General features: G+C 35.1%; 1 protein-coding gene and 1 long non-coding RNA gene across 4 annotated transcripts in view; one reads left to right on the forward strand and one right to left on the reverse strand.

The window, feature by feature from the left end:
* The window catches only part of DLC1 (DLC1 Rho GTPase activating protein), a 214,035-nt gene that overhangs the window by 185,882 nt on the left and 3,790 nt on the right, over nucleotides 1-24,363 (reverse strand). For 2 of the 3 annotated variants that reach the window (XM_052682373.1, XM_052682375.1), the window contains one exon: nucleotides 11,393-12,548. In XM_052682373.1, coding sequence (XP_052538333.1) covers nucleotides 11,393-12,439 — 1,047 coding nt within the window. In that variant the 5' untranslated portion in view covers nucleotides 12,440-12,548. Of the gene's footprint in view, nucleotides 1-11,392; nucleotides 12,549-18,857; nucleotides 18,916-24,363 lie in introns of those variants that run through there. The other variant, XM_052682374.1, reaches the window with a different exon arrangement.
* The window catches only part of LOC128080325 (uncharacterized), a 987,521-nt gene that overhangs the window by 26,632 nt on the left and 936,526 nt on the right, over nucleotides 1-24,363 (forward strand). The gene's annotated exons all lie outside the window — the stretch shown is intronic.

Below are 24,363 nucleotides of genomic sequence, written 5' to 3' on the forward strand. Positions count from 1 at the left end.
CAAAAGTAAAGTGTACCCACAAGAATACACAAAAGGGGAAAAAAAAAAAAAAAAAGAAAAAGAGCCCAACCTCAAAAAAATAAAAACCCAGGAACTACAAACAAAAGCAGCACTTACCTACTCCGATATTCTGAATAACTTCCTCTTTTTTCTCTCACAGGAATTGCTTGTGTTGTTTTCTGGCCTGTGTACTAATGTGATTACTTAGAAGTGATATGCTAAGTTAAAAACAGATAGGTTTCTCCCCATTTTAATGGATGGGTTATTTCTGGGTTCACTAATTATTTTTGTGTTAATCTTTTCTTTTTCCTCCTATAGTTGCAGAGCTATGAAATTAAGAAAGTGCATATGTACTCGTGAAAACATTTCACAAGTGACTTTTTTTTTTTTATTAGGAGTCAGTGTTGTAACTGATTAAAATAGCTGTAACAGTAATTAAAACAAGTACATACTTTCAGCTACTAGCTCCGTGAAATCCTCCTTTCCCACCTAGTGCCACACTTCAGCAACAGTGAGGTGATGTCATGAGATGTCACAAACAGATGCCCAGAGTTTAACAGATTGGTTATAATTGTGTTATCCCATTTTGGTCAAAACAAAATTTTCATAATTTTCATCATAACAGCACTCTTATAGCAGAGGCTGGTAGAAAGCATAGAGATGGAAAATCTGTTTCTATTTCAGTTGTATATCTAGTAAGACGGAAAATTTTTCAAGTCTACACAGATGGTAAATAAATTTCTGCTACATGAGGCAGTTCCTGGAATAAAAAAATTTCTCAAATAATAAGTGCCAATTTTTTTTTTTTTTTTTTTTAAAGTTAAGGCTTATTTTTAACTTTCCCAGGGACATGTTGAGAGAACTGCAGAAGTGTCCTTTCACCTCCAGAATTCTGGTCTAAATCCAGAAATAGCCTCTAACACTGCTCTCAGCATAGCTGAGTTTTCTTTACACTTTAAAAGATGTTTCAAAGCAAAGATCAAAGCTTCACAATTACACTTTGCTGCTGGTAAACATTCCTGCTGAATGTCACAGTTAGAAAATAAAAAACATCTTTTTGAATCCTGAGACAATCATCAATGACTAACTCTGCTGACATTTAAGCTGTCATTATTATGCTCCATGAGGCAGTGCTTTTGCTTCACAGAGGATATGCTTTCTTCATCATTTTCTCAGGGTTCAAGCTGTTAGAAAGTGAAATGGAAGGGACAAGGAGAGGAAGCACAGAACCAGAGAACAAGCCACTGTACGCTACATCAGCTGACCAAGTTATGAGAAGTTATTTTATATATACACATATATACACACACACACGTATTTTGTCAGACTTTTAAAAGGATTTGAGAAGATGTTTTTACCCAACTACAGAAATGAGAGCTGGGTTATGGGACTGTGAATGTGTTGGTGTTTAGAACGCTCTTGTTACAAAAAAGTTTTAGAACAAGTCATGGAAATCTCTCATCCTTTCTCAAACAACTTCATATTCCCTTCCTAAGCCGTTCATTGAATGTATGACTCTGTGTGGCTTCTGCATTAAGCCCGAAATGAAATTCTATGAAGCGATGATACTCACAAGCAAAGAAATGCACAACACTCTTAAATCACTGAGGGATCTTTCCCTTACACAATCATGAGAAGAAACAAGTCTAAGAAGTTAAATACTGCCACAGTGAGCTTAATGCATGAAACAAGGAAAAAATAATCAGATAATTTCTGGAAAGGCAGGAATGAAGGGGAAGAATTAGTAATTTTTAACAAGTTCACAAAAAGAATACATATAATATGAAGACATTTTTTGTCTGAGGGTGTGGCTGACACTAAACAAAAGAAAAAGAAAATACATTCTAATTTGAAGTTTCTGTTCCCAAGAGAGCAGAATTCAGGAACATAAGCTTTTCTTCTGAATCGGATTAAAGCTGCTTCACCCCCAGGTGTAAGAATTCATAGGCCTTAGTCTGCAAATGTTGCAATTAATTCACGTAAAATACACATTGCAAAAGAACCTGCAGTAAGTAATGCAATATGATTTTTCCAAAAGCTTAATAGAACGCTTGGAAAATTTGCTAATTTACAAGTCCTGCAGAATATCATCCACAAGAATGTTAATCAAGGAACAGCTATGGAGAAACATCTCCCAAAGCTGTCCTTGAATTTTACCATCAGTAGTGAGGAATGCTTGGAAACGGTTCATTTAGGAGTTGTTTCTGTGAGCTGAGAAATCTTTGTGCGATTTAGAGTTGAATAATCACGCTACATAGAAAATAAACAGATTTTCAACCACCTATGTGACAGTCTCTCAGTATTTCTGTCCTGTTTGTCCTATTTCATTCTCTTATCTACTTTCTTGCTGTTTTTACCTACTATATAAGTATAAAGCCTAAACAGGGTACTGCTTATCTACCGCATCAAATTATCATCTAGCAAATAGTAGAGAATTTTTGTAAACAGATAAGTTTACAGTGCAGGAATAAATTCAGTGGAGATAGTGAAGTGTCATGCAAGGATACAGTCACTAATGAATTTCCACGTGACTAATATAGCTCAGCATTTAACAGAATTTTAAAGGAGAGTATTTTAAAAAAATCTGGATGTAGGAAAGTAGCACAATTTATGATCCCAAATTTTTGCTTGTGGTCACACTTTTTCATTTTCAGCACAGTAAAACATAGCATATTTTGGAACAGAAAATTTGTGCTTCACAAGCCGTAAGCTTTAATATCACTGAATTTTTTCATGCTTTTCTTTTCTTCATTCCAAATAGCCATGAATCACATTTCAGTGATTATCAGTGCATGTAAACCATTTTTTTTTTTTAAAGATAACAATAATAACACCCAAGATATGAAAACCTGTAGTACAAGAACAGAATCAGCTTCTTAAGAGGTTTTTGTTGTTGTTGTTATTAGTGAATATATTGAGAAATATATTTTAGGTTAAAGAAAAACTATCCAAGTGAGTAAGACACTCAAGATATCCAGATAACATCCTTTGTTTAATTGAATATGTTTTGTGCAAATTGTTAGGGAAGGAGGCATCCCACAGGAAAGGATAAACAAGTTGCCATTTAACATAAATATTTCACATATTGCATTTGCTATTTTAAGTCTTATGTAAGGTGAGACTGCAAAAACAACAGGAACCTCAAGATATGAAAGTTATTACTGTAATAGGGCACATTATCAAAAGACATTCTCGGGTTACAGAGAGCCAATTTTTCATTAACAAAGCATGCATAAGCCAAACTCCTTGTATTCTACTATTGTAGAAATGCAAGACATCAGCTACAACAGACTTATGAAGGAGACTAAGGTTCTGGTTTACATTTGTAATACATTTACCCCAGCACGCGCGCGTGCACACACACACACATACAGAGTTGCACTTTTGCTCAGACTTTTTTCCCTGGGGAAAGAATATTCTTCTAAATTTGAATTCATAACCATTTTAGGCCATATCCTCTGGAGATTGGAATGCTTTTTGGCAGCAGAAGCAGTATTACTTCATTTTGCAAAGCAATGTTCAATACACCCTATCTGTGACATAGACCATCTCGTCACCACAAATCTCTTACATTGCCATTACGAGAGAGAGAGAGCTGCACAAGGACATGAGTGTGAGCAACACATTTTTAGGTAGCTTTCAACAAGTACTGCCATGTTGGGAAGTAAGCATAAGAAAAGCTGTGAAAAACATTTTGCAGATTGCTCCCACCCTGCTACAGTTAAGCCTTTTGGGGTCTCATTTACTTTCTATACTTTTCATTGTTGGAATTGGTCAGATACCTGTGGACTTATCCACCAGTGTACTAGTATGGCCAAACACTCCTTAACAGCCGTGGTAAAGCTGTTACTACTGCAAAGTCTTAGCCACAAAAATGCAGTGCATTTACTATTCTTATGCCATTTTAGGAAGTCAGTCACTGGTCCACTTACCATGACCTAGAAATAACAATTTACAGACTACAAACAGCAAAAAATTGTCCTTTTCCAATCAGAACTTCCTAAAGATTTGTTTTAAAAGCAACCAAAAATGTTTCACAAGTTTCATTTTTATCAATTACTTCAAACTCAGGCAAAATCAGGCATTTCTCAGTATTAACTGTGGGAAATGGATTGATTGTGGAAGTGTCTAATGCCAGTTTGGTAGAATGATCTTGTGTGACTATGAACCATGTATAAATACAAATACTTTCATGACCATTTTAGGCAGCTGAAATCCAACTAATGCACAACTTGATGTGCAACAGTCTCTCGGTTTGTAGTCTAGACAACTCTGGCAGCCTCTAAAATTTATTGCAGAGCACTGTCACAAAAATGTGCCAAAGTAAAATTTGCATAAAGGTTATACTGTAATGGCCTGGCAATCATCCCATCCTGTTCTGAGCTTGTTTTAAATACTTTTCAGATTGTTTGAAATACATCATACTTCAGTCCAAACACAAAGGAAGTCTGTGGGAAAGCATTCTTTAGCTTCCCAGATGGAGACAATATTTATAATACGTATTTTTGTGAGAGTGATAGAGAAAATTCATAGTCATCTAATCACATTAATAAGAATGTTTTATGATCACTACTTCCACTAATTACCATAGCTAATATGCATGATTAAAAAAAAATAATTAAAACCAGTTGTTTTAGACAATTTAATTTTTTTTTTATTATTACATCTTCATTATTAAATGGTAAATTTAGGAAGTAAATTTTCAGTGCAGAAAAGAGAAATATTCATGACAGCCTAGATGGTTTAAATTTTTCTTTTGTTTTCGTTTGTTTGTTTTCATTATTAAAGAAATCATACTACTCATTTTGCTTTACTTACAGCTATATCCAGATTCTTCCTGGTGCCTTTAAAATTACGACCATTTAGTAGCAATGTGCAAATGCAGCAAATTCTTTGTGGTGAAGCAACTGTTGATCTCTGTAGCCCACTGTACTAATACTACAGTCTTGCTCTGAGACATGATTTGCAACTAACTTTCCAAAAGCTGTTGTGGCTTCAGATCTCTCATCAGTTTTAGATAGTGTTCATATTTACATTATGAGTTTGGAAAAACAGATGAGTATTCTTTCCTAAAATGTTTAGAAACTGAGTCTGAAAATGAAAAGAGATGTAGATGCAGAACAAAAGCATGAGAAAACATTCAGACTGTTTGGATGGTCATCTTTAAAAAGAGATTATCAAATTACCAATATTTGTGTTAATCACTGTTGTCTTTCACAAAATCATTCCCTAGATGCCAAGATGATATTATTCATTCTTGCGTATAAAAACAAAGCGATTCTGGCGTAAGAGCTGGACTGAATTATGCAGGAAAGAGAGTAAAAGAACCATATGATTCAATTACAATTTTGCTGTGATGCGTGCTTCTACATTACTAGCTTCTGTCCCAAGGTTGTAACACCCAAGTTCAGCCAGGCTCTTAGACATATTAAAAAAAAACAAAAACAAACACAGTCATTCCACTGACTGCATTAATTCTTTCCTAATGTCTGTATTTAAGCAATGAAGCCTTGGTCTCCTATGACCAGTGTTCATAGTTTTGGAATTTCTGATAGCCTTCATAATCCGAGAATGTAGGAGATCACATTCTGCTTGTTGAATTGCACTAGAATTTTTGCAAGATAATGTTTTTTAGAAAATACATAATGGGAAAACAAACTACAAAATGCATACATTATTACTTTTTTTTTTTTTTTTTTTCTTTGGTGGGGAAATGGGAAATTAAATAAAATCACTAACTTTTGCAGCTATAGAATCATAGAATCCTTATAGTTGGAAAGGGTCTCTGGAAGCCATCCAGACCAAATCCCCGGCAACAAACAGTGACAGCACAACTAGATCAGGTCCACTGCCTCACCTTGAAAGTCTCCACAGACAGGGCACCAACTAAATCCCTATGCTACCTAGGGTTACATTCCCTTACTGTAAAAGATTGTTTCCTTATATCTGATCTAAATCTATGCTCCTGAATGAAGCTTGAAACCATTTCCCTTTTCTCTATCAACTCAGACTCCACTAAAAAGTCTGTCCCCTTCTTTTCTGTAGCTCCATTTTAAATCATAGTGCTCTAGCTGACCCACATTTGCAGGCTAAAGCTTAGGATAAAATAAATTCAATTTCCTATAGCCAAATCATGATATAGCAAAATTAACATTCCAATTTTTAATTGTTCCTGCATTTTCTTGTTATTTATTTCTGTACTTTCGTCTTCTGTGCTGTCAAGTTTTTGAACCAGGACATGTGCTTAAGTTGACTTGAGTTTGTTAGAATGCAACTCCAGCTAGTTTGCAAGTCTGTGTCAGCCATTATTACTTATGTAGCAATAATTTAACTTAGAACATCAATAACACAATTTCCATACAGAAATACACTCTAATAGCTATGCTAAATTATAACTTAAAAACTGAAATGAAAAAGGAAGTATCATTAAATTATCCCAGTTAACAAAGACAGGATTGTGACAAATGGAGATTAAGAATTCAGAAAGACATACTTTGTGACAATTCTGGAAACTCGTGTCTGGTATTTTTACAACAATACAATAAGAAATAGATCTAAAATGTTGGATACTATTGCTCACAACAGGTTCACACTACTTTTAAAAGAAGAATCTAATGCTTTCTAACTCACCATAAGAAGCAACATATTAGTCTTATGAAACAGTTTACTACAAATTATAACTGAAGAAAGTCAGTCTTCACACCTCACAAACTCAAATACCAAATATGGACAGAAAGGTCTGAATTCAACTAGAAAACTCTTCTTTTCAAATATTAATATAGTAGTAATTGATGAAATAATGAAACAAACTGTATTGCATCAGTACAGAAAACACAAAACCACGTTTCAGAGCTCAAAATTTTAGCGTGGGGAAAAGGCACTGCTTTATAGAACTTGGTCACCCTTTTCTACCCAGGCTTCTTTCTTCATTTACTGCCATTCTTTTGATTATCTTTTTCTTAAATTAATTTGCATCTTATTGACATTGGTTTATATTGGTCATATCCTTAAGTATCCATTGTCCTGATTGTTATACTCTTTAATTTTGTAAGAATGTTTTAGAAACAACATTGACCACTTGCAACTGGAAAGCTTTTCAGTAGGCCACCACAGAGTTAGAAATAGTAAATATAAAATGGAAGTTAGATAAAGGAGCGGTGAGGAAATCATACTCTGAAATTGTTGCTAATTTTCAGAATCACATAAGCAAAATCTTTTAATGAAACTTAAATGCAGTCTAGGATTACACATGAAGAGAAACTGATAAAAATTCACCAAATATACTCCAATTAGTTTTTCATTTCAATTAGTTCTTCCTAAAGTAATATCCTGCATACGTATTCTTGGAAGGAATAGAGCTGACATAAACTCCCAATCACCAGGCACAATATATCAACTACCTTTCCTGAAACCAATCATATATTAATTTCTTATTTCCTTGCATTTCCTTTGCAATAAATACACCCATGCTCTTTCACTACTCATTTTACAAAATTTATTAATATTGTTTATCAAATATCTGCATAGCAAAACAATCTACAAACAGTACATCTATCTTATAGGCCACAGAGAACACGCGTTCCATAGAGTCAATAAGTCCACATTCAAAATAGATAAGCTGCACAACAGATTTCACTGGCAAATCCTGAGAGAAAAATTCTATCTACCAAAGAGAACACGCAGGAGTGGCAACAAAAACAGGTACAGTCAGAGCTCTGCTGTACGTACTCAGACTCAGCCAACCTTACACCTCCAAGTAAAATCTCCCTCCACCTCATGCCACCAGGCTCAACATAGAGAGACCACAGGTGAAAACCAAGCCTGCTCTACTTCATTCAGGACAGTCAGGATGCAGGTGAGGAGCCGGGCTCTCTGAATGTTTCCCCAAATGGGCAGAGATGGGTGGGCCAATGAGTGCCAATGCCTGGTCTGGGTATGAAAAGCAGCACCTGGGAAAATATTACAGCTTGCAACACCACAACTGTCAGCAATTTTGATAGGAAGTGAGGATTTATTGTGAAACATTACTATTTTGTGTTGAAAAATGGTTTCAACTAATATGTTACAGTTCTGATGCACTTGTGCACCTACTCAGTAGTCCTCAGTGGGTATTTTGCTGGTTATCTCTAAAACTGGTTAAATGGGCAGCTTGGAGGGCATAAGAAAATATTCACAAGACTCTTTATAGAGTAATGGCCACTGTCCCCCACTTTTTTTTTCTTTTTTTTTTTTTTTTTTTCTGTAGTATTCACTTGAGAATAAATAATGCTTTGTTCTCTAATACTTTCACTGCACTATGTGTGAACATACTGCACAGCATTGAGATTCCTGTGAATTAAAAACATTACAGAGTAGTCATTAGTTTCACAGATTATTCCAGTTTTTTGGAAAAAAAGAATTTACGAGTATAACTTTTTTAAATCTAAAATGTATTTAACCAAGGACAGTAGATACTAACTGCTGTTACCACATTCAACAAATTCATTTATGCTTTTGCTATTCTGCACTATTAATTACCATCGGTTTTATGTTGTGGATAAACAGAATTGATTTTCAGTCAAGAGAGTAAGTGGAAAGCTTGATTAATGCAGTATCTTTCATTTAGACCTAACATCATTATCTTCTCACAATTATATTCATGCCCTTCCTACTTCAGAAACCTAGGAAGTCTTCTTCAGAAAGCAAAGGAGAAGAGGGTACTTTGCATAAACCATAAGAATGCTGGCAACTTGAAAGAATGCTGTACAGCTGGACCTGTTTGCAAAAAGCATCTGCAGTGTCAGCACATCCATCAAGACTAAAGCAATCTACAGCAGTAGAGCTAGTGTTGGTCAAAGATGCTAAACTTTAAGACCTTAAGCCCTCAAAATGACATTCATCTACAAAGCAAGCCCCACAGATCCACGCTATCTCACCTCAGCTTTAGTCTAAAAGCAGCAGATCTAAAGATAAGAGGAGAGGTCATGCTCTGTTTCCACAATTAAAAGCAGTTTAAAATACGTTAACGAGGAACAGGTTTTCAAAAGAATTTGTTACCAGGAAGAGCAGAATGATCTCTACTCAGAGGTCCTAAGATCTTAGCTGTCACTGAGGTACCTGACGTTCAGCAATTTGCTATGATCCCGCAGGGCACAATCTCAAGGTCCAAATGCCCAAATATCTCTAGCAATTTATCTCCATATTCTTCTCCCAGTATTCTGACCCTTACGAATATATATTTAGGTGCAACAATAATTGATGCTGAGCATTAGTCAGACAGTGGTACGTTTTAGGCCTTGACCGTACTGTTTGAACTGCTGACCTTGAGAGAAACGGCTTTATATATCATTCCCAGTTCCGTAAGTCTTCCTGTCACTGCAAAGCAAATACTTGACTTTTATGGATGGATTCAGTTTCAAGTCAGTTGTTTTTCCAATGTCTTGTTAAAGTTACAAAAGTGGCTTTCAGGGAGCATTTGTAAACTTATGCACATTTTTCATTACAGATCATTACCAGCACAGACAGGCCTTTTTGTAATATAATGTATGATTAGCTATAAGTCAAAATATCCCACAAGCAGGAACACTGTAGAAGTGTCCTGCAGACTTAGAGATAAATAACAACAGAAGCAACAGCATATCACAGCTTTCCTCTTTTTGGTAGAGTTCTTTAACCACAGTGTTACTAGACAAATCCTCCAGATCTCCAGATTCTGTCCCCCTTGACCATGAGCGTAGCTTTGCAGTTGCTGTAGCCATGCAACTCTCATCCTTCCCCCAAAAAACAACTTATTTTGCTTCTTTCTATGATTAATTTACTTTCTTAGCTATTCTCATTGGAACCTTTACATTCTATATAAATAGTTAAAGGCACAAAGCACAAATATATTCTCAATTTTAAGATACAGAGTAGCTACCATTTTCAAAGCTATTAAAAATACATTACAATGGAAGTTATTGTGGACAGAGTCGTGATGTATCTGTATATAATAAAAAGAAGTTAAACCCTTATTTTCAAATAAGAGTTTGAAACTACACTATAAAAATGAAACCAGCTAACAGGAGGAAAAGTATGCCTGAACAAATACACTTAGTAAAAAAGAAAAATAAATGCAGAAAGAGCAGTTGAGAATATAGTTACACAGTTAATTCATTATCAAATATGATACAAATTGGAACTGTTATCTACCCATTATTTAAGTTCAGCATTTTTGGTCCTTCTACATGGTTCGTCTTGTTTTATAATTGTAACAGCCACAGCTGCTGCAGGGTCAGTTGAGGAGCCACTGCATTAACAGATTGCATGAACTACTAAAGGAAAACTGTAATTCTAAGCTTCTGAAATCTTTTGCAAATGTTCAGCTTTCAATCATGTAACTTGAGTGTTAATTTTACCACAGGAGAACAGTGGCCAGCAACTCAGGATACTGTGTTGGTGTACAGTACTCACAAACATGTGAGTTTGTGCTCTAAGATTTGCAGTTCTACTGAGATGCTACAGCTGATGGAAAAAACCAAGAAAACAAAAAACAAACAAACAAAAAAAACAATTAATAGAAACCTGATCTACAAAAAAACAGTCAAAAAATGCTGAATGGTAACAAATTAAAAAAAAGAGAGAGAGGAGGGAGGAGTAAATAATTAGACACTGGTTATTAGCAAGAATTAGCAGCATAGCTGGGAAAGCCAGAATACAGGATGAATCCTGTAGTGGCACAGCCAGCAAAACTCCTTCCACAAAAGCCATCACAAGTTTTATTACTGGAGAATCAGCCCATTAAAAGCTTTAGAATTATGCTCCTTTTTACTTTGCATGGAAAGGGAAACTCTCTGGTGCTTTAAAATTACAAAACATTGTTCTGTACTTTTTTTGTAAGAACATTTTCTCACAGGGCTTAGCTGAAAACCAAAGAATTTCAATTTTTTTTTCCTTCCCCGCCCCCCTCCCCCTGCATTTCTTTTCTTCCTTTTAAAGTTTAGTTCCACTTTTCCATTGTACCTCCACTCCCTTTTTTAAAACAAGACTTCCATACCACTGGACACAATTTCTTTTGTAAGACAACTAATTACACCTGATAGTAGCAGAAAAACAAACAAACAAACAAAAAACAAATCCATAGAAGGTGCTTATTCATTTAGCCATGATCAACACATATAAAACCACATATATATATAATAAATTTGATACGAAGTACATTTCAAACTCACAGTTCAGCCATTTTTTAACATTAAAAAGAGTTCTTGAAACTAAGTTGTTGTATAGTCACATTTTTCTCACTATTTGAAGAAAAAGCTGAGTAGATAATGAAAAAGGCTGGAAAAAAATATCTCCAAACAGTAAGACACAGTATTACCTTTGTAAGAAATTGAGAGAAAATGTTAGAAAGAATCTTTGTACTTTATGAGCATCCTACCTTTTTTTTGCGCAGTTTCACTTGACTGTCTGAATATTCTTGTGTGGTCAAATCAATCCTTAAATGTAAACACTGAGTGTCTTCTGCTGAACTGACATTTGAAAGGCATTTGTTTTCAGGGGCCACTTGAGGTTCAGTGAAACCACTTTCATCCAGACCATTTTCCACTGCCGGAACATGAGAGCAAGGAGATTGCATAAGGCACTCACTGGGTTCCACTGCTGAGCATGGCTGTCTATCAATGCTGGGGCATGAATCAGAAGAAATCCCACTCTGTACCAAATTACATTCAGACTTTCCAAGGCTGTCTTTAAAAGCATCAGATTTCCTGCGCTGTTGTGCAATTACAGCAGTATGAAGCAGCTGTTTCCCAGGCATAATAATTTCTTTCACATTTGGAGATTTAGAAAGATTTTCTTTCTCTACTTGTACTACCTCATCTAAGGCTTCATAACTACAAAGCTCCAGGCTTTGGCCAATACTGCCACAAATATCTCCTTCCATCTTCTCTTTAGGAACTGTGTTCCCATCTCCAATTATGCCAGATGTTTCAGCTTCCTCATTACACTCTGTTTTTTGTACCACCTGTCTTAAGGAGCCTGCTCCATTTAAACTCTCTTCTTCATCTTTTAGTTCCCTTCCAACAGCAGTGATATGGTGATTAATGCCATTCAGGTTGAGTGCAGGATAGTCATCATCATCATCATCATCATCATCATCATCATCAGACACATGGACTAGAGTTTCTGTGCTGGCCTCCAGAAAATGCTCTTCATGGTTTTCATTTTCATCCAATTCCTTTGAGACATTTCCAAGCTGCTTTGCAGGGAAGCCAGTTGGCTCTCCACCATGACAACACTCTGGAAATGAAGCACATTTTTCTTTCCGGTCCACATTCAAAATTTCATCTTTTTCCATACTTATCTGCAAGTTATCAGCTACGAGTCCATGACGACATGCTGTATTATACTCCACAGACTCCAAAGCCAATCCCATCCACTGGGTCACATGCTCTTCCCAGCTTTTCTTTCTGATTGCTAGAGACATGTCATAACAGTTCAGCAGCGGGATGCAGCATACCTTCCACAGTGGAGCAGAGGTGTCATGGCTGCTCTGTGCTGCTCCAGAGAGAGAGAGTGCTTCATCATTTTAACATCTGCAAAAATAAAAAAACAAAAACAAACAAAAAAAACCCCAACAAGGTTATTGAGTCAACTCCAAACATTAAAAAAAAGAAAAAGAGAGAGAGAAAAGAAGAAACAGTTTAAACAAAAGTGTAAAAGCAAGATAAGGACGTGGGACCAGAAGGACAGGAATTCAGAAGACTGTTTTGTTTAAAGTTTTAATAGTTTTCATACAAAACTTGACAGTTCTCATAAATCAGTAGAAGTTTTTTTCTAGTTACTCTCCATTATCATGTAAACAAAATGTTATAAACAAGCACATGGAAGGCAAGTAGCTCAAGAGCCAAAATTTGACAGTAAGTCTCTCTTCACTGTGTCTGTCATAAGATATTTATTTCAATGGGTATAAATTCCATTATGACTTATGACTTCTTTGCACACTCAGTTATTTTGTATTTCTTCTTCATCCAGAGATACCCCTGAGCACAGCACTCTAGCAACTTCTCAACAAAGTTAACCAGAACTTGAGGGTTATTCTGAATCTTGCCAAAATTATAAACTATTTCTCTTACAAGTAGATTTGGTCTAGACTTTTTGCCATTCAGTGGCTCTTATTTCTCTGATTGCTTTCTTCTCATTAGGACTATTAGTTATAGTTATAAGCATCACATGAAAATGCAGGGAGAATCAGTCATTGTGTGATATAAAAAAAATACACTAGTACAAAAATTAATTTAAGTTTTTGGTGTATTTCTTACAAAAATATCATAAAACTTGAAACTCAAAACCAAAGCAAGCAAACAAGCAAACAAAAAAATCACACCCTAAGACTTTGGTGAATATAGTCAAGATCTAGTAACATAAAGAAGGGACAAAGCCTTTGCTTAGATCTCGACAGAAGGTTAACTTGTCAGCAATAACTGCATGTGTCATCTGAATTGCCAGGATCTGCCCCATCCTGCTGTCACCCCCTACCTATCCATATAGGTATCTTACACTGGTGACTGTTATTAGGCCTTCTTCATAACAACATTTGGGATACATTAATCTCTCCACATTGCTTGTATGGAATCAGCACAAAGAAAATGTCTCATAAAGATTTACTCATTATAAAACAAAATCAGTAGGTTCTTCATCAAATACCAAAACAGAACTTCTGGCCCGAAAAACATCAGAGCGTGAAGGAGCAGGTGCTTCAGTTTTTACTCCGTACATAAGAACTGTGAGTGCTTAGGATGGATCTACTTACTGATTTCAGCAGTAATAAAAATTAAGAACTAAGTTTCATCTGGGTCACTTCAGTCCGACAAATTCACCAGGGCACAGAACTGCCTTGGCAAATCACATGCCCAAAGGTTAAAAAAAAAAATAAAAAAAATTCATCTTCAAGAAAATACAGAACTATGCCATGCAAGCAAACATCAGTAAAATATGTCTTGATAAAGTGACTATTAGGATAGAGTTGTACATGCTCCTAGATCTTTAACCTTCTTAGTTGATGGCAAGCTTCATTTCACGTTCACATTTTCCACCTCCATGGAGACTGTGCTTCAAAAGAAAATATGTTCATAGAGTAAAAGAATTCCATGCACAAGTCATTAGCGTGTGGGAGGCAGAGGAAAATGGAAAATAAGACATGCAGCCAGGCCAAAAAAAATGATCTGCTTTCAGAGGCAAAATTTGGTAGTAAGAAGTTAATTCAGCTTTAAGTTTCTCTTTTCTTTCCTGGTTGAATATGAGAGCAAGCTTAATTGTTAAAGTGTAAAGTCAAATTACTGCATAAATTTCCAGTGCATTTGCACTATTTTGCTGGCTTCATTCCAGATCCATAGATTCCTACTATTTCTGCACACCTCAATTAATTACAGTGGGATGGAGATCAATAAAGACAATGCTATTACTGTCTCTTGCATCTTTTAGATCCTGAAGTACTTTGTAAAAAAATGAATTAGTATTACAACACCACATTTTGTTTTGACTTCTGAATAGGGGAAGTTTTACTGAGGGGCTCTTTTGTTTCTGCTGTCCTAAATTACTGCTAGAAGTTGCAGCATTACCCTCTGTCTTCCTTCTGTCCCCCTTTTAGAAAACTCTGTTTAAGCTCTATCTCCCTTACAAAAAGTTAAAAATGGTTGCTGCAGCCATACATGAGAATTCAAAAAAAAAAAAAAAGAAAGAAAGAAAAAAGAGCCAAATGAAAAGCTGAAAATATGCAGCTTCTAAATGGAATTCATGCATCCCCCCATCTCAGCTCTAGGCTGCTGGTGGTGAGCAGCATGCAAGCATTCAAGGAGTTAATGGGCGTGTGTTAATCTTGCTGCTGTTAAATGGAGTTACACGTGTGCCGAAAGGGGAGAACAGATCCCTTACTGTTTTTCATTTTTTTGAATGTGGAGAGTTATATTTCATGGGGGATGAAAAACAAATAAATTTTACTTGAGGAACCCTTCTGTTTTACTGGCACTATCACTAGTTTTGGCTGCTTAGTAGACTGCAGGAAAAAAAAAAAAAAAACATTAAACAAGTGAATACCAAATACTTTGCTTGAAATACAAGACAAAAAAAGTACATGACAATGGAGTTTTTATTGTTTTCTAAAATACAAGCTTGCATTAGCACTGAGTATGAAACATTTAATTTACAGATTCTTGATATCTAGGCAGCCCCGGTTCCCTGAATTCCCTCTGGCATGTGATGTCTTCCATCAACCAGTCTGATGGAAGCCCACTTTCCTTCCTCTTCCTCTCCCCAAAGGCTGCATTATCTGCTACAATTCAGCTCAGAAATTATTTCCCTGCTGTAACTATATCATGTAGTCATAGGCCAACAAGCAGCTGTCCTCTCTTTTCCACCTCCATGGCAGGGTCACCTGTTTACTTTGTACTCACGTCTGCTGTGCTTGGGAAAATCCCTTGCTCCAAGCCTCTGAATAGGATCCATAACTATATTCCTTTCTCCTCCAGAGATAAAAGTGTTCTGCTACTTTTTTTCTGCTATTGTTGCCTCCCTTTTTCTTGATGTGCAGCATCTTCTGCCATCTGAGAAATGCTGCCCTCAAGTCCACTTGTACTCCATCAAGGGAAGACACAACAACCCCTTCCTCCCATTCATTACCATACCCCTAGATAACTTTAAATCAGTTTTTTTGTTGTTGTTGTTGTTGTTGTTTTTTTAAGTCAAGCAGAGGAAGTCTAGCAGTCTAATTCACTTAATTTCTTTAAACAGATTTAGGTTTAACTAATTTTCAGTCACTGACCAGCTCTATGGCCTTTCCAGAGAGTGACAAGTGGCAGTGAATTTAGATTTTCTTTTGCTAGAAAGAGTCAGTGTTACTAAGTTTTCAAGCAGATCAAAAGAATAAAAGAAACATCAGTAGGAAAATTCTGAATTCTGAAAAGACTGATTATGTTCATTTTAATTTTATAGATCGTTAAGCATACACTCAATGCCTGTTTCATGAAGAATTTTGAAAAACTTGAAAATTTTCAATAGAACTGTTGTTCTGATCACTAAAAGATACCAGCTTTTTCATTGTAATTCCAGTTTCCAAATTTTAATAAAAAGTACTCATTTTCTAATAAGTATTTATGTACACTTTTATAAGTATTTACTTGAGTATTTATAAAACTTAAAGTCTTTCTTGAAATATTTTATAGAGTGAAAATACCTTTTCTTCTGGTCAAAGCATACCATTGGGATACAGCTGCAATAATTCATGTTCATGTTTGGCTTTTATTTTTCTGTTCCACTAAGTTTTATACTACTTAGTACTCTTAACTTCCTGAAGAATAAAGTTTGAAATAAAATATAAATGATAAAGATTTCTCCTCGACAAAGTTTCTTGTTCTGTGCTATGATTTAAAGAGGATCCATAATATTGATGCAGTAGGCAATGCTTGACCAAAGAAAGTGGCAGGGGGTGGTGACACTGAAGCAGAATCTCCCTTGAGCACCCTTTGAGATGGTTTGCAGTGCTTAGATAACAAGGTGCCAGATTTGACAGATTTTCTAATAAATTATTGCTGATCTATGTTCACTGTGAGCTACAATAGAAATGAAAAATAGGATGAGCCTTTATGCTTGTTTATGTTTGGAAGCTTTGCATAAGCTCTCATGGAAGAAATGGTTACTTTGCAACAGAAAACCTGTATGAGATGAATTGGCTGGCTATCCTATAGTTAGATTATCTAACGCTCTCTTTAAAGGAGGATTCCTGTGATTTTTCCTCAGTAGCTCAAATTAAAGAGTTTTAAGGAGGCTTTCAAAATTCAGACAGAGAAGTAAACTCTCTTTATCCCATGAAATACCACTTACATTCAGGTGTGTTAATAATTTTTTAAAATGCCTTTTCCTTTCCCTTTTTAAGGAAGCCTATAAGACTTGTCAGAGACTCAGCTCCCCTTCTTTGGACCACAATGGAACACTGAAACTTCCTGGTTTCAAGAGTGAGGCACAAAAACAGGGCTCTCTGATCCACACAAGAGTGGAGCACACCATGTTTTTCCCATGGTGGATAAAGAGATGAGAGGAGAAGCATGGAATCCAGCAGCTGCAGCCACCTCGCAAGATGGGGCAGCACAACCAACAAAATCACAGGACATAGGGAGTGATACAGCAAGAGCAGGCACAGTGAGCAAGGCCATGCAGAGAGCACCTCGGCAGCATCCCCACCAGTACAACCATTACCATCCCAAGTGAAATTCAGTTTTTGCTGTTACTTTGCATGGGATGCAAATCTTATTTGGAAAAGAATAAGGCAAAAGCATTTGCTTATAAAGTTACGCTGAGATGAAAGAATGTTTCATTAAATTTTTTACCTAGTGGGCATACGTAAGCAACTGAGATCAAGCAGAAATATTTGTTATCACTATTTTATCTTTGTTGGTCTCTGACCCTAGTCAGCAAGCTTTGTTTAAGGAAGTCTGAGCAAATGGGATCTGTTTCCTATAAACTCATCTCACATCTTCCTGTTCTGGCTTACATTCAGCTCTTTCAGTAATTCCATACCAAGCTCTGAGACAGAATATTGTTTACAAATAATTTGAGATAAAACATAAGCCTCTAGGTCTTTGCATAGCTAGTTATTTTAAATTGCCTGTTTTAGAATTTGCAGTCCTTCCTTCTCTTATTTCCTGGACATAAACCACTCTTTGGATTTAACTGAAGTGCGGCTCACCTTGTCTGCAGTTTTTATATAAACAGGTTTTTACAGTACATTTAAACATAAGGAATTTTTGCTGTAGTACTGAGTACATTATGTGCTTCCCTAATTTCTTTTAAATGTAAAAGATCATCATATAGTGACATTTTCATCCATGAATTAGTGGACAATAATAGAAGTAGCTTTTGTGTACCAGTGAAAGGTGCTAAGGAAGTAATACTCAACTAAAATCCATAGCCTACGTCCTGTAGGCTAAAACAAAAAAATCTGGCTTTTGAGAAAGTGTGTGATGCATACTCTTTTTTTTTTTTTTCTCTCCTAAAAAGTTGAAGATATCTTGCCTAGACTACAATAAACAAGGATATCAATACTAACTCAGGTACACTACCTATATATCTCCTCTTTAAAAATTAATTTTAGAAAACTGAAATCAATGCAATATACATGAGTCTAGAAAAAGCATAGCTTATTAGACACTGTCCAACTAATTGTTTTTCCTTCCTGCTTCATTCTGCAGATTTTTTTTTTTTTTAAATAAAAGCTATTAAAAGTGAAAATGCCAAAGAATAAAAACTTTAATTCTCCTCTTTCCTTTTTTTAAATATTTTTTTTTTTGAAAGAAATTAGTGCCAGCATCAGTGTTGCAGACATAACATTTAGAACCACAGCGTGTCTTAGAAGCCTTAAAGAGGTTGCTGTCACTGCAAGATAACAGATATGAATTCTGCTAAGAATAAGTTGTTTGTCTTGACAAGAATAATCTGAATGGAAAATTTTCAGTGACTGATGCATATGAAGCCAGAAAGATCGGGAAAGATTCTCATGTATTTATAATACAGTGGTTGGCACTGACTGATTGCATTCGTTAGCATTAGTGAAAGCCATAGGCTTTTAACCAAATAACAATAACATATTTTAATCTCATAACAAATGCCAATCCTAAAATATTTCTAAAATAGTGAGAATTTTTGTTCCCCAGTTTCTGACAAAATGCTTGAAGAGAACCACAGGTAATATTCTAAACAAAACAAAACAAAACACCAATCTCAAACACTAATATTGGAACTGTATTGCATTGTGCTTTTAATGTGCAGTGAAAAGATAGTATGGTTTTAGTACTGATATTCATTACAGACAGATGATCCAAGTGCTAGACATGATTATTCCTACCAGATCATACATTATAATATAGTGTTTTAGAAGTGGGCTGTTTCAATGCACCACCAAATTCTGGCCACCTTAAGATCATTAAAAAAAAAAAAAAAAAAAAAAAAAGGATGAGAACAGATCACAACCTTAAGATCAAAAGATAACAAGACTCAGGTTGGAACATCAGTGAGAACATTTTTCAGAACAAGAAATCAAAGTGATAAGGAATGAAATGGTTGGATTGAGTAACAACTCAAATGAGAAATTGTGGAATTTGTAACTTTGATAGTTGCTCACTAGGTACATGGGAATTGTAAGGGGACAGAAATGATGCCTGAAAGTCTCAAGGTGTTAAAGTGAGAAACTGATCCTTTCAAGCTAAAGGCCAATGAGTTTGGAACAAGATACGTGTTTTATGTGAGAAAGGAGATGCACAGAGTCGGAAGCGATCCTGACTGGGGCTCAGGTATGAGAAGTACAGCCTTTCTGGGGCACTCTTGCTCCACTCTTTTTCTTGATGATCTTGGAGAGCAAGGAGAAGCAGAGGTAGGTTGGGCCCAGAAATCTCCATCTCCTCACTAAAACTCCTGGGGTTATCTCTTCAAAATAAGAAAATTGGAGGAACAGGAGGAATTTCAGCCTTCGGCTGCTGGGAAAAATGGTGGGGTATCCTAAACCTCTTTTCAGAATCTAATCAAATCCATTTGATCCTGAGCTATATATTTATAAGTCCTTTTATTCTTTGTATATAGTAAATTGGCTGAAAATCTAATGAAGAATGAAAAAGGAAAAGAAGAAAAAAACAAAAAACCCACAGAAGTCTAAAAGTGAGAATAAATAGATGAGCTTTGTTTTGTTTTAAATAAGAAGGGAAATTATTAATAGATTTGCAAAGATTGCTATTAGAATATTTGCTATTTATTTTACTCAGAAGGAAAAAAGGTATGACAGTTCATTAATTTAATGTTTGTTTGGAAATCTAACTGAAGAATTACAGAGAGACCTCATTACAGTGACCAACTAGGAGATAAAATTGTGTGGAAACTTCCCTGTCAAGAAATGCAAGTGAATGCAGATAGGAAAAAACAACTCCAACTATAAAAGTGTAATAATAGTCTCCATTTTATCTGCTAGTAGTCAGAATAAAAGAAGAAAGTATGGCTGTAGTTGGTAATCTAGAACAAATTTCAAGCTCAGTCAAAATTAGAAAGTACACAGCACAGTAGGAGGTTACATTTAAGGCTATTTAAATCCTTGATGTAAATGATACTTAGCATATTACAGAAGATGTTGTATTGTCCAGCAGCATAGTAAGAACTCAATACATTAAATGCCTCAGACTATAGCATGAGATTGACAAGTTGCTTGTTCAGACACTTTCAAAGTCTTGCTTGTTTAGTGCAAATATTACTGATTCATAATATCTGAACCCAAGATTTGCCAATGTGTCTTAATTTGTTGTCAGAAAAGGTAAAACAGCATTAGCTACTTTTACTTTCTATTGCTCGTCTAAAAAGTGCTCATCATCATTACAAAGAAGGGTTTTTACTTGTAGCCAGCATGTGATTACATTGAGATGTTACATTTATATTTTATATCCAACATTTAGCCTCAGATCAGCTGATGCTCTTCCTCAAGGATGAGAAAGGGGAAATGAGAGGATCCAAACTGATCCACAATTATCCAGCTTACTTAAGATCTATATTATTTACACCCCATTTAATTATCAAATCAAAACCAATTTAAATAACAAACATATCCAACTTTGTATTTTTGTACTATTTGACACTGATGAATAGTTAAGGAAACAGAAATAATATTTTTAAAAGTATCATGGTGTAATTATTCTTCTTTAATGTAATCCTTGATGATATTTTATTATATTAATGATGTGCATTGAATTCTTATTAGCTGATACAATAATGGAATGTTCTCCATCACCTTCATCACAGCATCATTTCAGAATGACAACAGCCATCAAGTATATAACATCTGCTAGAGAAGTAGGAGGCCTTAACACAGAAATTCCTTTTCCAAGAATAAGACCTTTTAAAAAGGAATTTTACTTTTGTGCTTTTGTGTCTGCCTTATCAGTCCTGCCCCCAAATTCTTTCTGCTCTCCACTTTTGCAGAACAGAAAAAACACTTTCCTCCCTCTTCCCCTTGACTGGAAGCAACTCAACAAGCAGACACAAAAGTAAAAAAGGCTGTCCCATAGGACGTGTCAAACCAGAAGACTGTGACTATTACTTTTAGTCCTAAATTAGAATAATAACTTCTTCCCAAATCTCTCTCTCTCTCTCTCTCTCTCTCTTTTTTTTCTAAATTTCTCATGATGGAAGAAATTCCATTTTCTAGCCAACCCTAGTAAAATACTAATTTTCTAGCTACAGGAAGCTCTTTGGAAAACAATATAAACTAACCAGATTGTTTTCCTGCTGCCTTTTATATTTAAGGTTCTAATAGAGTGTTTCCATTTAAAGATGAGTTGCTGGAGTTTGTTATAGACATGAACTGTGAAGCCCAAGGCACTATGGGCAATGACTGCTGGTAACCATTGCCCTTACTGAGTAAACCACAAGCACGTATTCATCACTGGTGAGCACAGAACTAAAAAGTAATTTTGATGCTGTTACGTATATACTTCACACATAAGACATTGAAAATCAGTTTACAGAGTGGCCTGAATTCCAGACTCATCAGCTGATCTCTCAGTTTTGTGATGCTTTTCTCCTATTCAGTGTCTGTAGCCTGTTTGAGAGTACTCATTCAACTCTGCAAACTACTGTTTCTGTACACAAAAAATAAAACATATTACCCTGCCTCAGTCTGAAAACTACTTGGATCAAATTTCTTTACCACCTATCAGTTTGTACGATATGAAAAAGCTTTTAAAAATCTTTACTTATATTTGTAATGGAGTTGACACTGATTCTGGGTTTGGAAATTGCCATGAAAGCACTGACATCTCTGACAGAAAGATGTTTAATCCAACACTACAACTTTCAGTGTGTTGAACCTCTTGTACCTCTCAGGCCTCTCAGGGCTGATCAGTAGTGGAGAGTTCACTGCTGTGGATTGAACCAGTGAATCCAAAGTAATTCCTCCCATACCTGTTATTCATTTATGTCTTGGAAGAGAAAATGTAAGAAAGTAGCTTTACATGTTCCTATTAAAGATTGTAATACAAACTTGAAGCTGTTTGATGTTTATTATGCTGCAGTTATGCAACTTTACTAAAAATATGAAAGTAGTTAGAATAGGTGAGTATATTGCTGGTTTTTCTCGTCTCTTCCATTCTTATTTAGTTCTCTAAGCAGAATAATATTTTTTAATAATCTTCTCTTCTACTCTAGATCTCTCTCATCTCCTAGTATAATTACACTGTAATTTTGAATCTCCCTTACACAAAATAAAATTTTGGATCACAGTGGAAACTTTCCATAAGTATAAGTTACATTTGACTTGGAAAATTTATGCATTAAGGAATATTTGTCAGAGATGACGTAAAGTGAATCAGACTACAGAATTCTTAGCAATATGGCATAGTGACTTCCCTGGAAAGCCTAGAACTGATAGAAAGGTAGAGGGCAGGAGAAGAACTTAGAATTCAGAGGTAACAGAATTTTCCTGAAAATGCCTTTTCAAAGGCATTTTAATTTAAGCCTGCTGGAATTTGAGACAAGATATTAAAAAATACAAACCAGAAAATATCACAAATCAGAATGAAAAAAAAAGGAGAGCCCAGAGGAAAGAGAAGACTAGAAGATTACATTGTGTGCGTTAAATAAGTCTTCATGCAGATATGTAGAGCACAGGACAAACCTCTATGTTCAGTGGTTAATGCACAATACATCAGAGATAAAAGTCCAGGCATTTGTAATTTCAACATATTTTCCCCATTCAACAGAAACAAGCAATTATGGTAACAATGGATTTCAAATTCTCTACCAAAAGACTTCACTTAAAATCTAGAACTATCAACAAATACCAGTGGGGAATGAAGAAATAGAAAAACATCTTGAAATGCAGCCAGGAGCCCAATGAAGTATTTAAATTCAACAGAGTTAATCATTTTAAAACATCATGGTCACAGTCTTATTAACATAGGGTTTGCATGCAAAAATGATTATGCATCTGGTTTGGGGAATACTTTTATACATACAGGTATATGTACTATATGTACAGGTATACGTTTGCCTGTACACACATACACATTAAAAAAAAAAAAAAAAAAAAAGTGTATACCTGTGTAGATAGCAAGTTTAAAATCCTTACTAAGTACTGAAACTGATAAACATGTTTGAAGATATTCAAAACTCAAGTAGACAAAGCCTTGAGCTGCCTGTTCTAGCTGACCCTGATTTGAGTGAGGAGTAGAATCAGAGACCGCCAGAATCTTCATCCAGTCTCCTGATTTTAGGAAGGAGATCAGAGTCTAGGTCTTCTGGCTATGCTATTTCAATTTCTCTCTTTTTTTTTTTTTTAATTCTTTTTTTCCTCCCTTTTCCTTTTGTAGAAGGAATAGGACACCAAGATTAAAAAAAAAAAATATCTTAAGAATTTTTTTTAATCCAAACAGCAGAAAATGGAACCAGATGGCTACAAGAAAAAAGAATGTTCAGAAGTATACATATCCTTTCTAGAAAAAAAAAAATTGATAAAATTGTTCATAAGTTCTCTTCCTGCTGCTGCTACAGCCCTCCTCAGGGAAGCTTGGCATCAAAGCTGGTAATTTTCAGCAACAAAATTCATTTTAAGAACAACAGAAAAATATATTATAAAATTCAGCATTCAATTTCAGACAATTAAGAAAATAAATTAAAAAAAAAAATTTGAGATTTATAAAAAAGGACAAAATGGACATCCTTCTATTTTTCCACCACATTAAAGCAAAATGTGAAAATATATTTTTATAGAATATAATAGCTTTTATTATGTATTTTATTATATATTTTGTTATATATAATTAGTATTATATTCAGCAGTTCATAAGAATTACTATAAGACTTGCCTACTCAAAAATTGCCTACCAAAACAGTTATTTTTGTTTTCCAGTTTCTTTTCCAAGGAATTAAATTTTGCTTTGTGTCACAAAGATCTTCATGAACTAGTCCCAAATATTCCAATTTACTTTGTTTAGCTGTTCTGATTACAGAATTTAACATTGAAGTTGACAGATACATGATACAAAAGAGTTTGCAAGGACATAAATTGATACCAAAGGAGAGCTCTTTGAATCTTTTCTATTGTAAGAACTTGATCCCTTGCGTTAGTTTTGCTCAAGGCTAGAGATATTAATTAATTTGCTTTATTGTTCAAAGTAATCATCTCATGTATTGGCTTTATGCGTGTTTCAAGTTAAAAGGTATTAGCATTTTGGAGTGAACAGAACAGGTCAACAGCTATAGATGCTCAGTGTTAGATTGTATCCTATCTTTTCGCTAGTCCTTTTGCAGATGTTTGTTTGTTTGTTTAATAACAATATCTAAGAAAATAGTATAGTATAACACAAAAATTAGATTAAGCATGACCAG

This window comes from Tympanuchus pallidicinctus, unplaced genomic scaffold (assembly GCF_026119805.1).
Source record: "Tympanuchus pallidicinctus isolate F22 unplaced genomic scaffold, pur_lepc_1.0 scaffold2, whole genome shotgun sequence".
Lineage (NCBI taxonomy): Eukaryota > Metazoa > Chordata > Aves > Galliformes > Phasianidae > Tympanuchus > Tympanuchus pallidicinctus.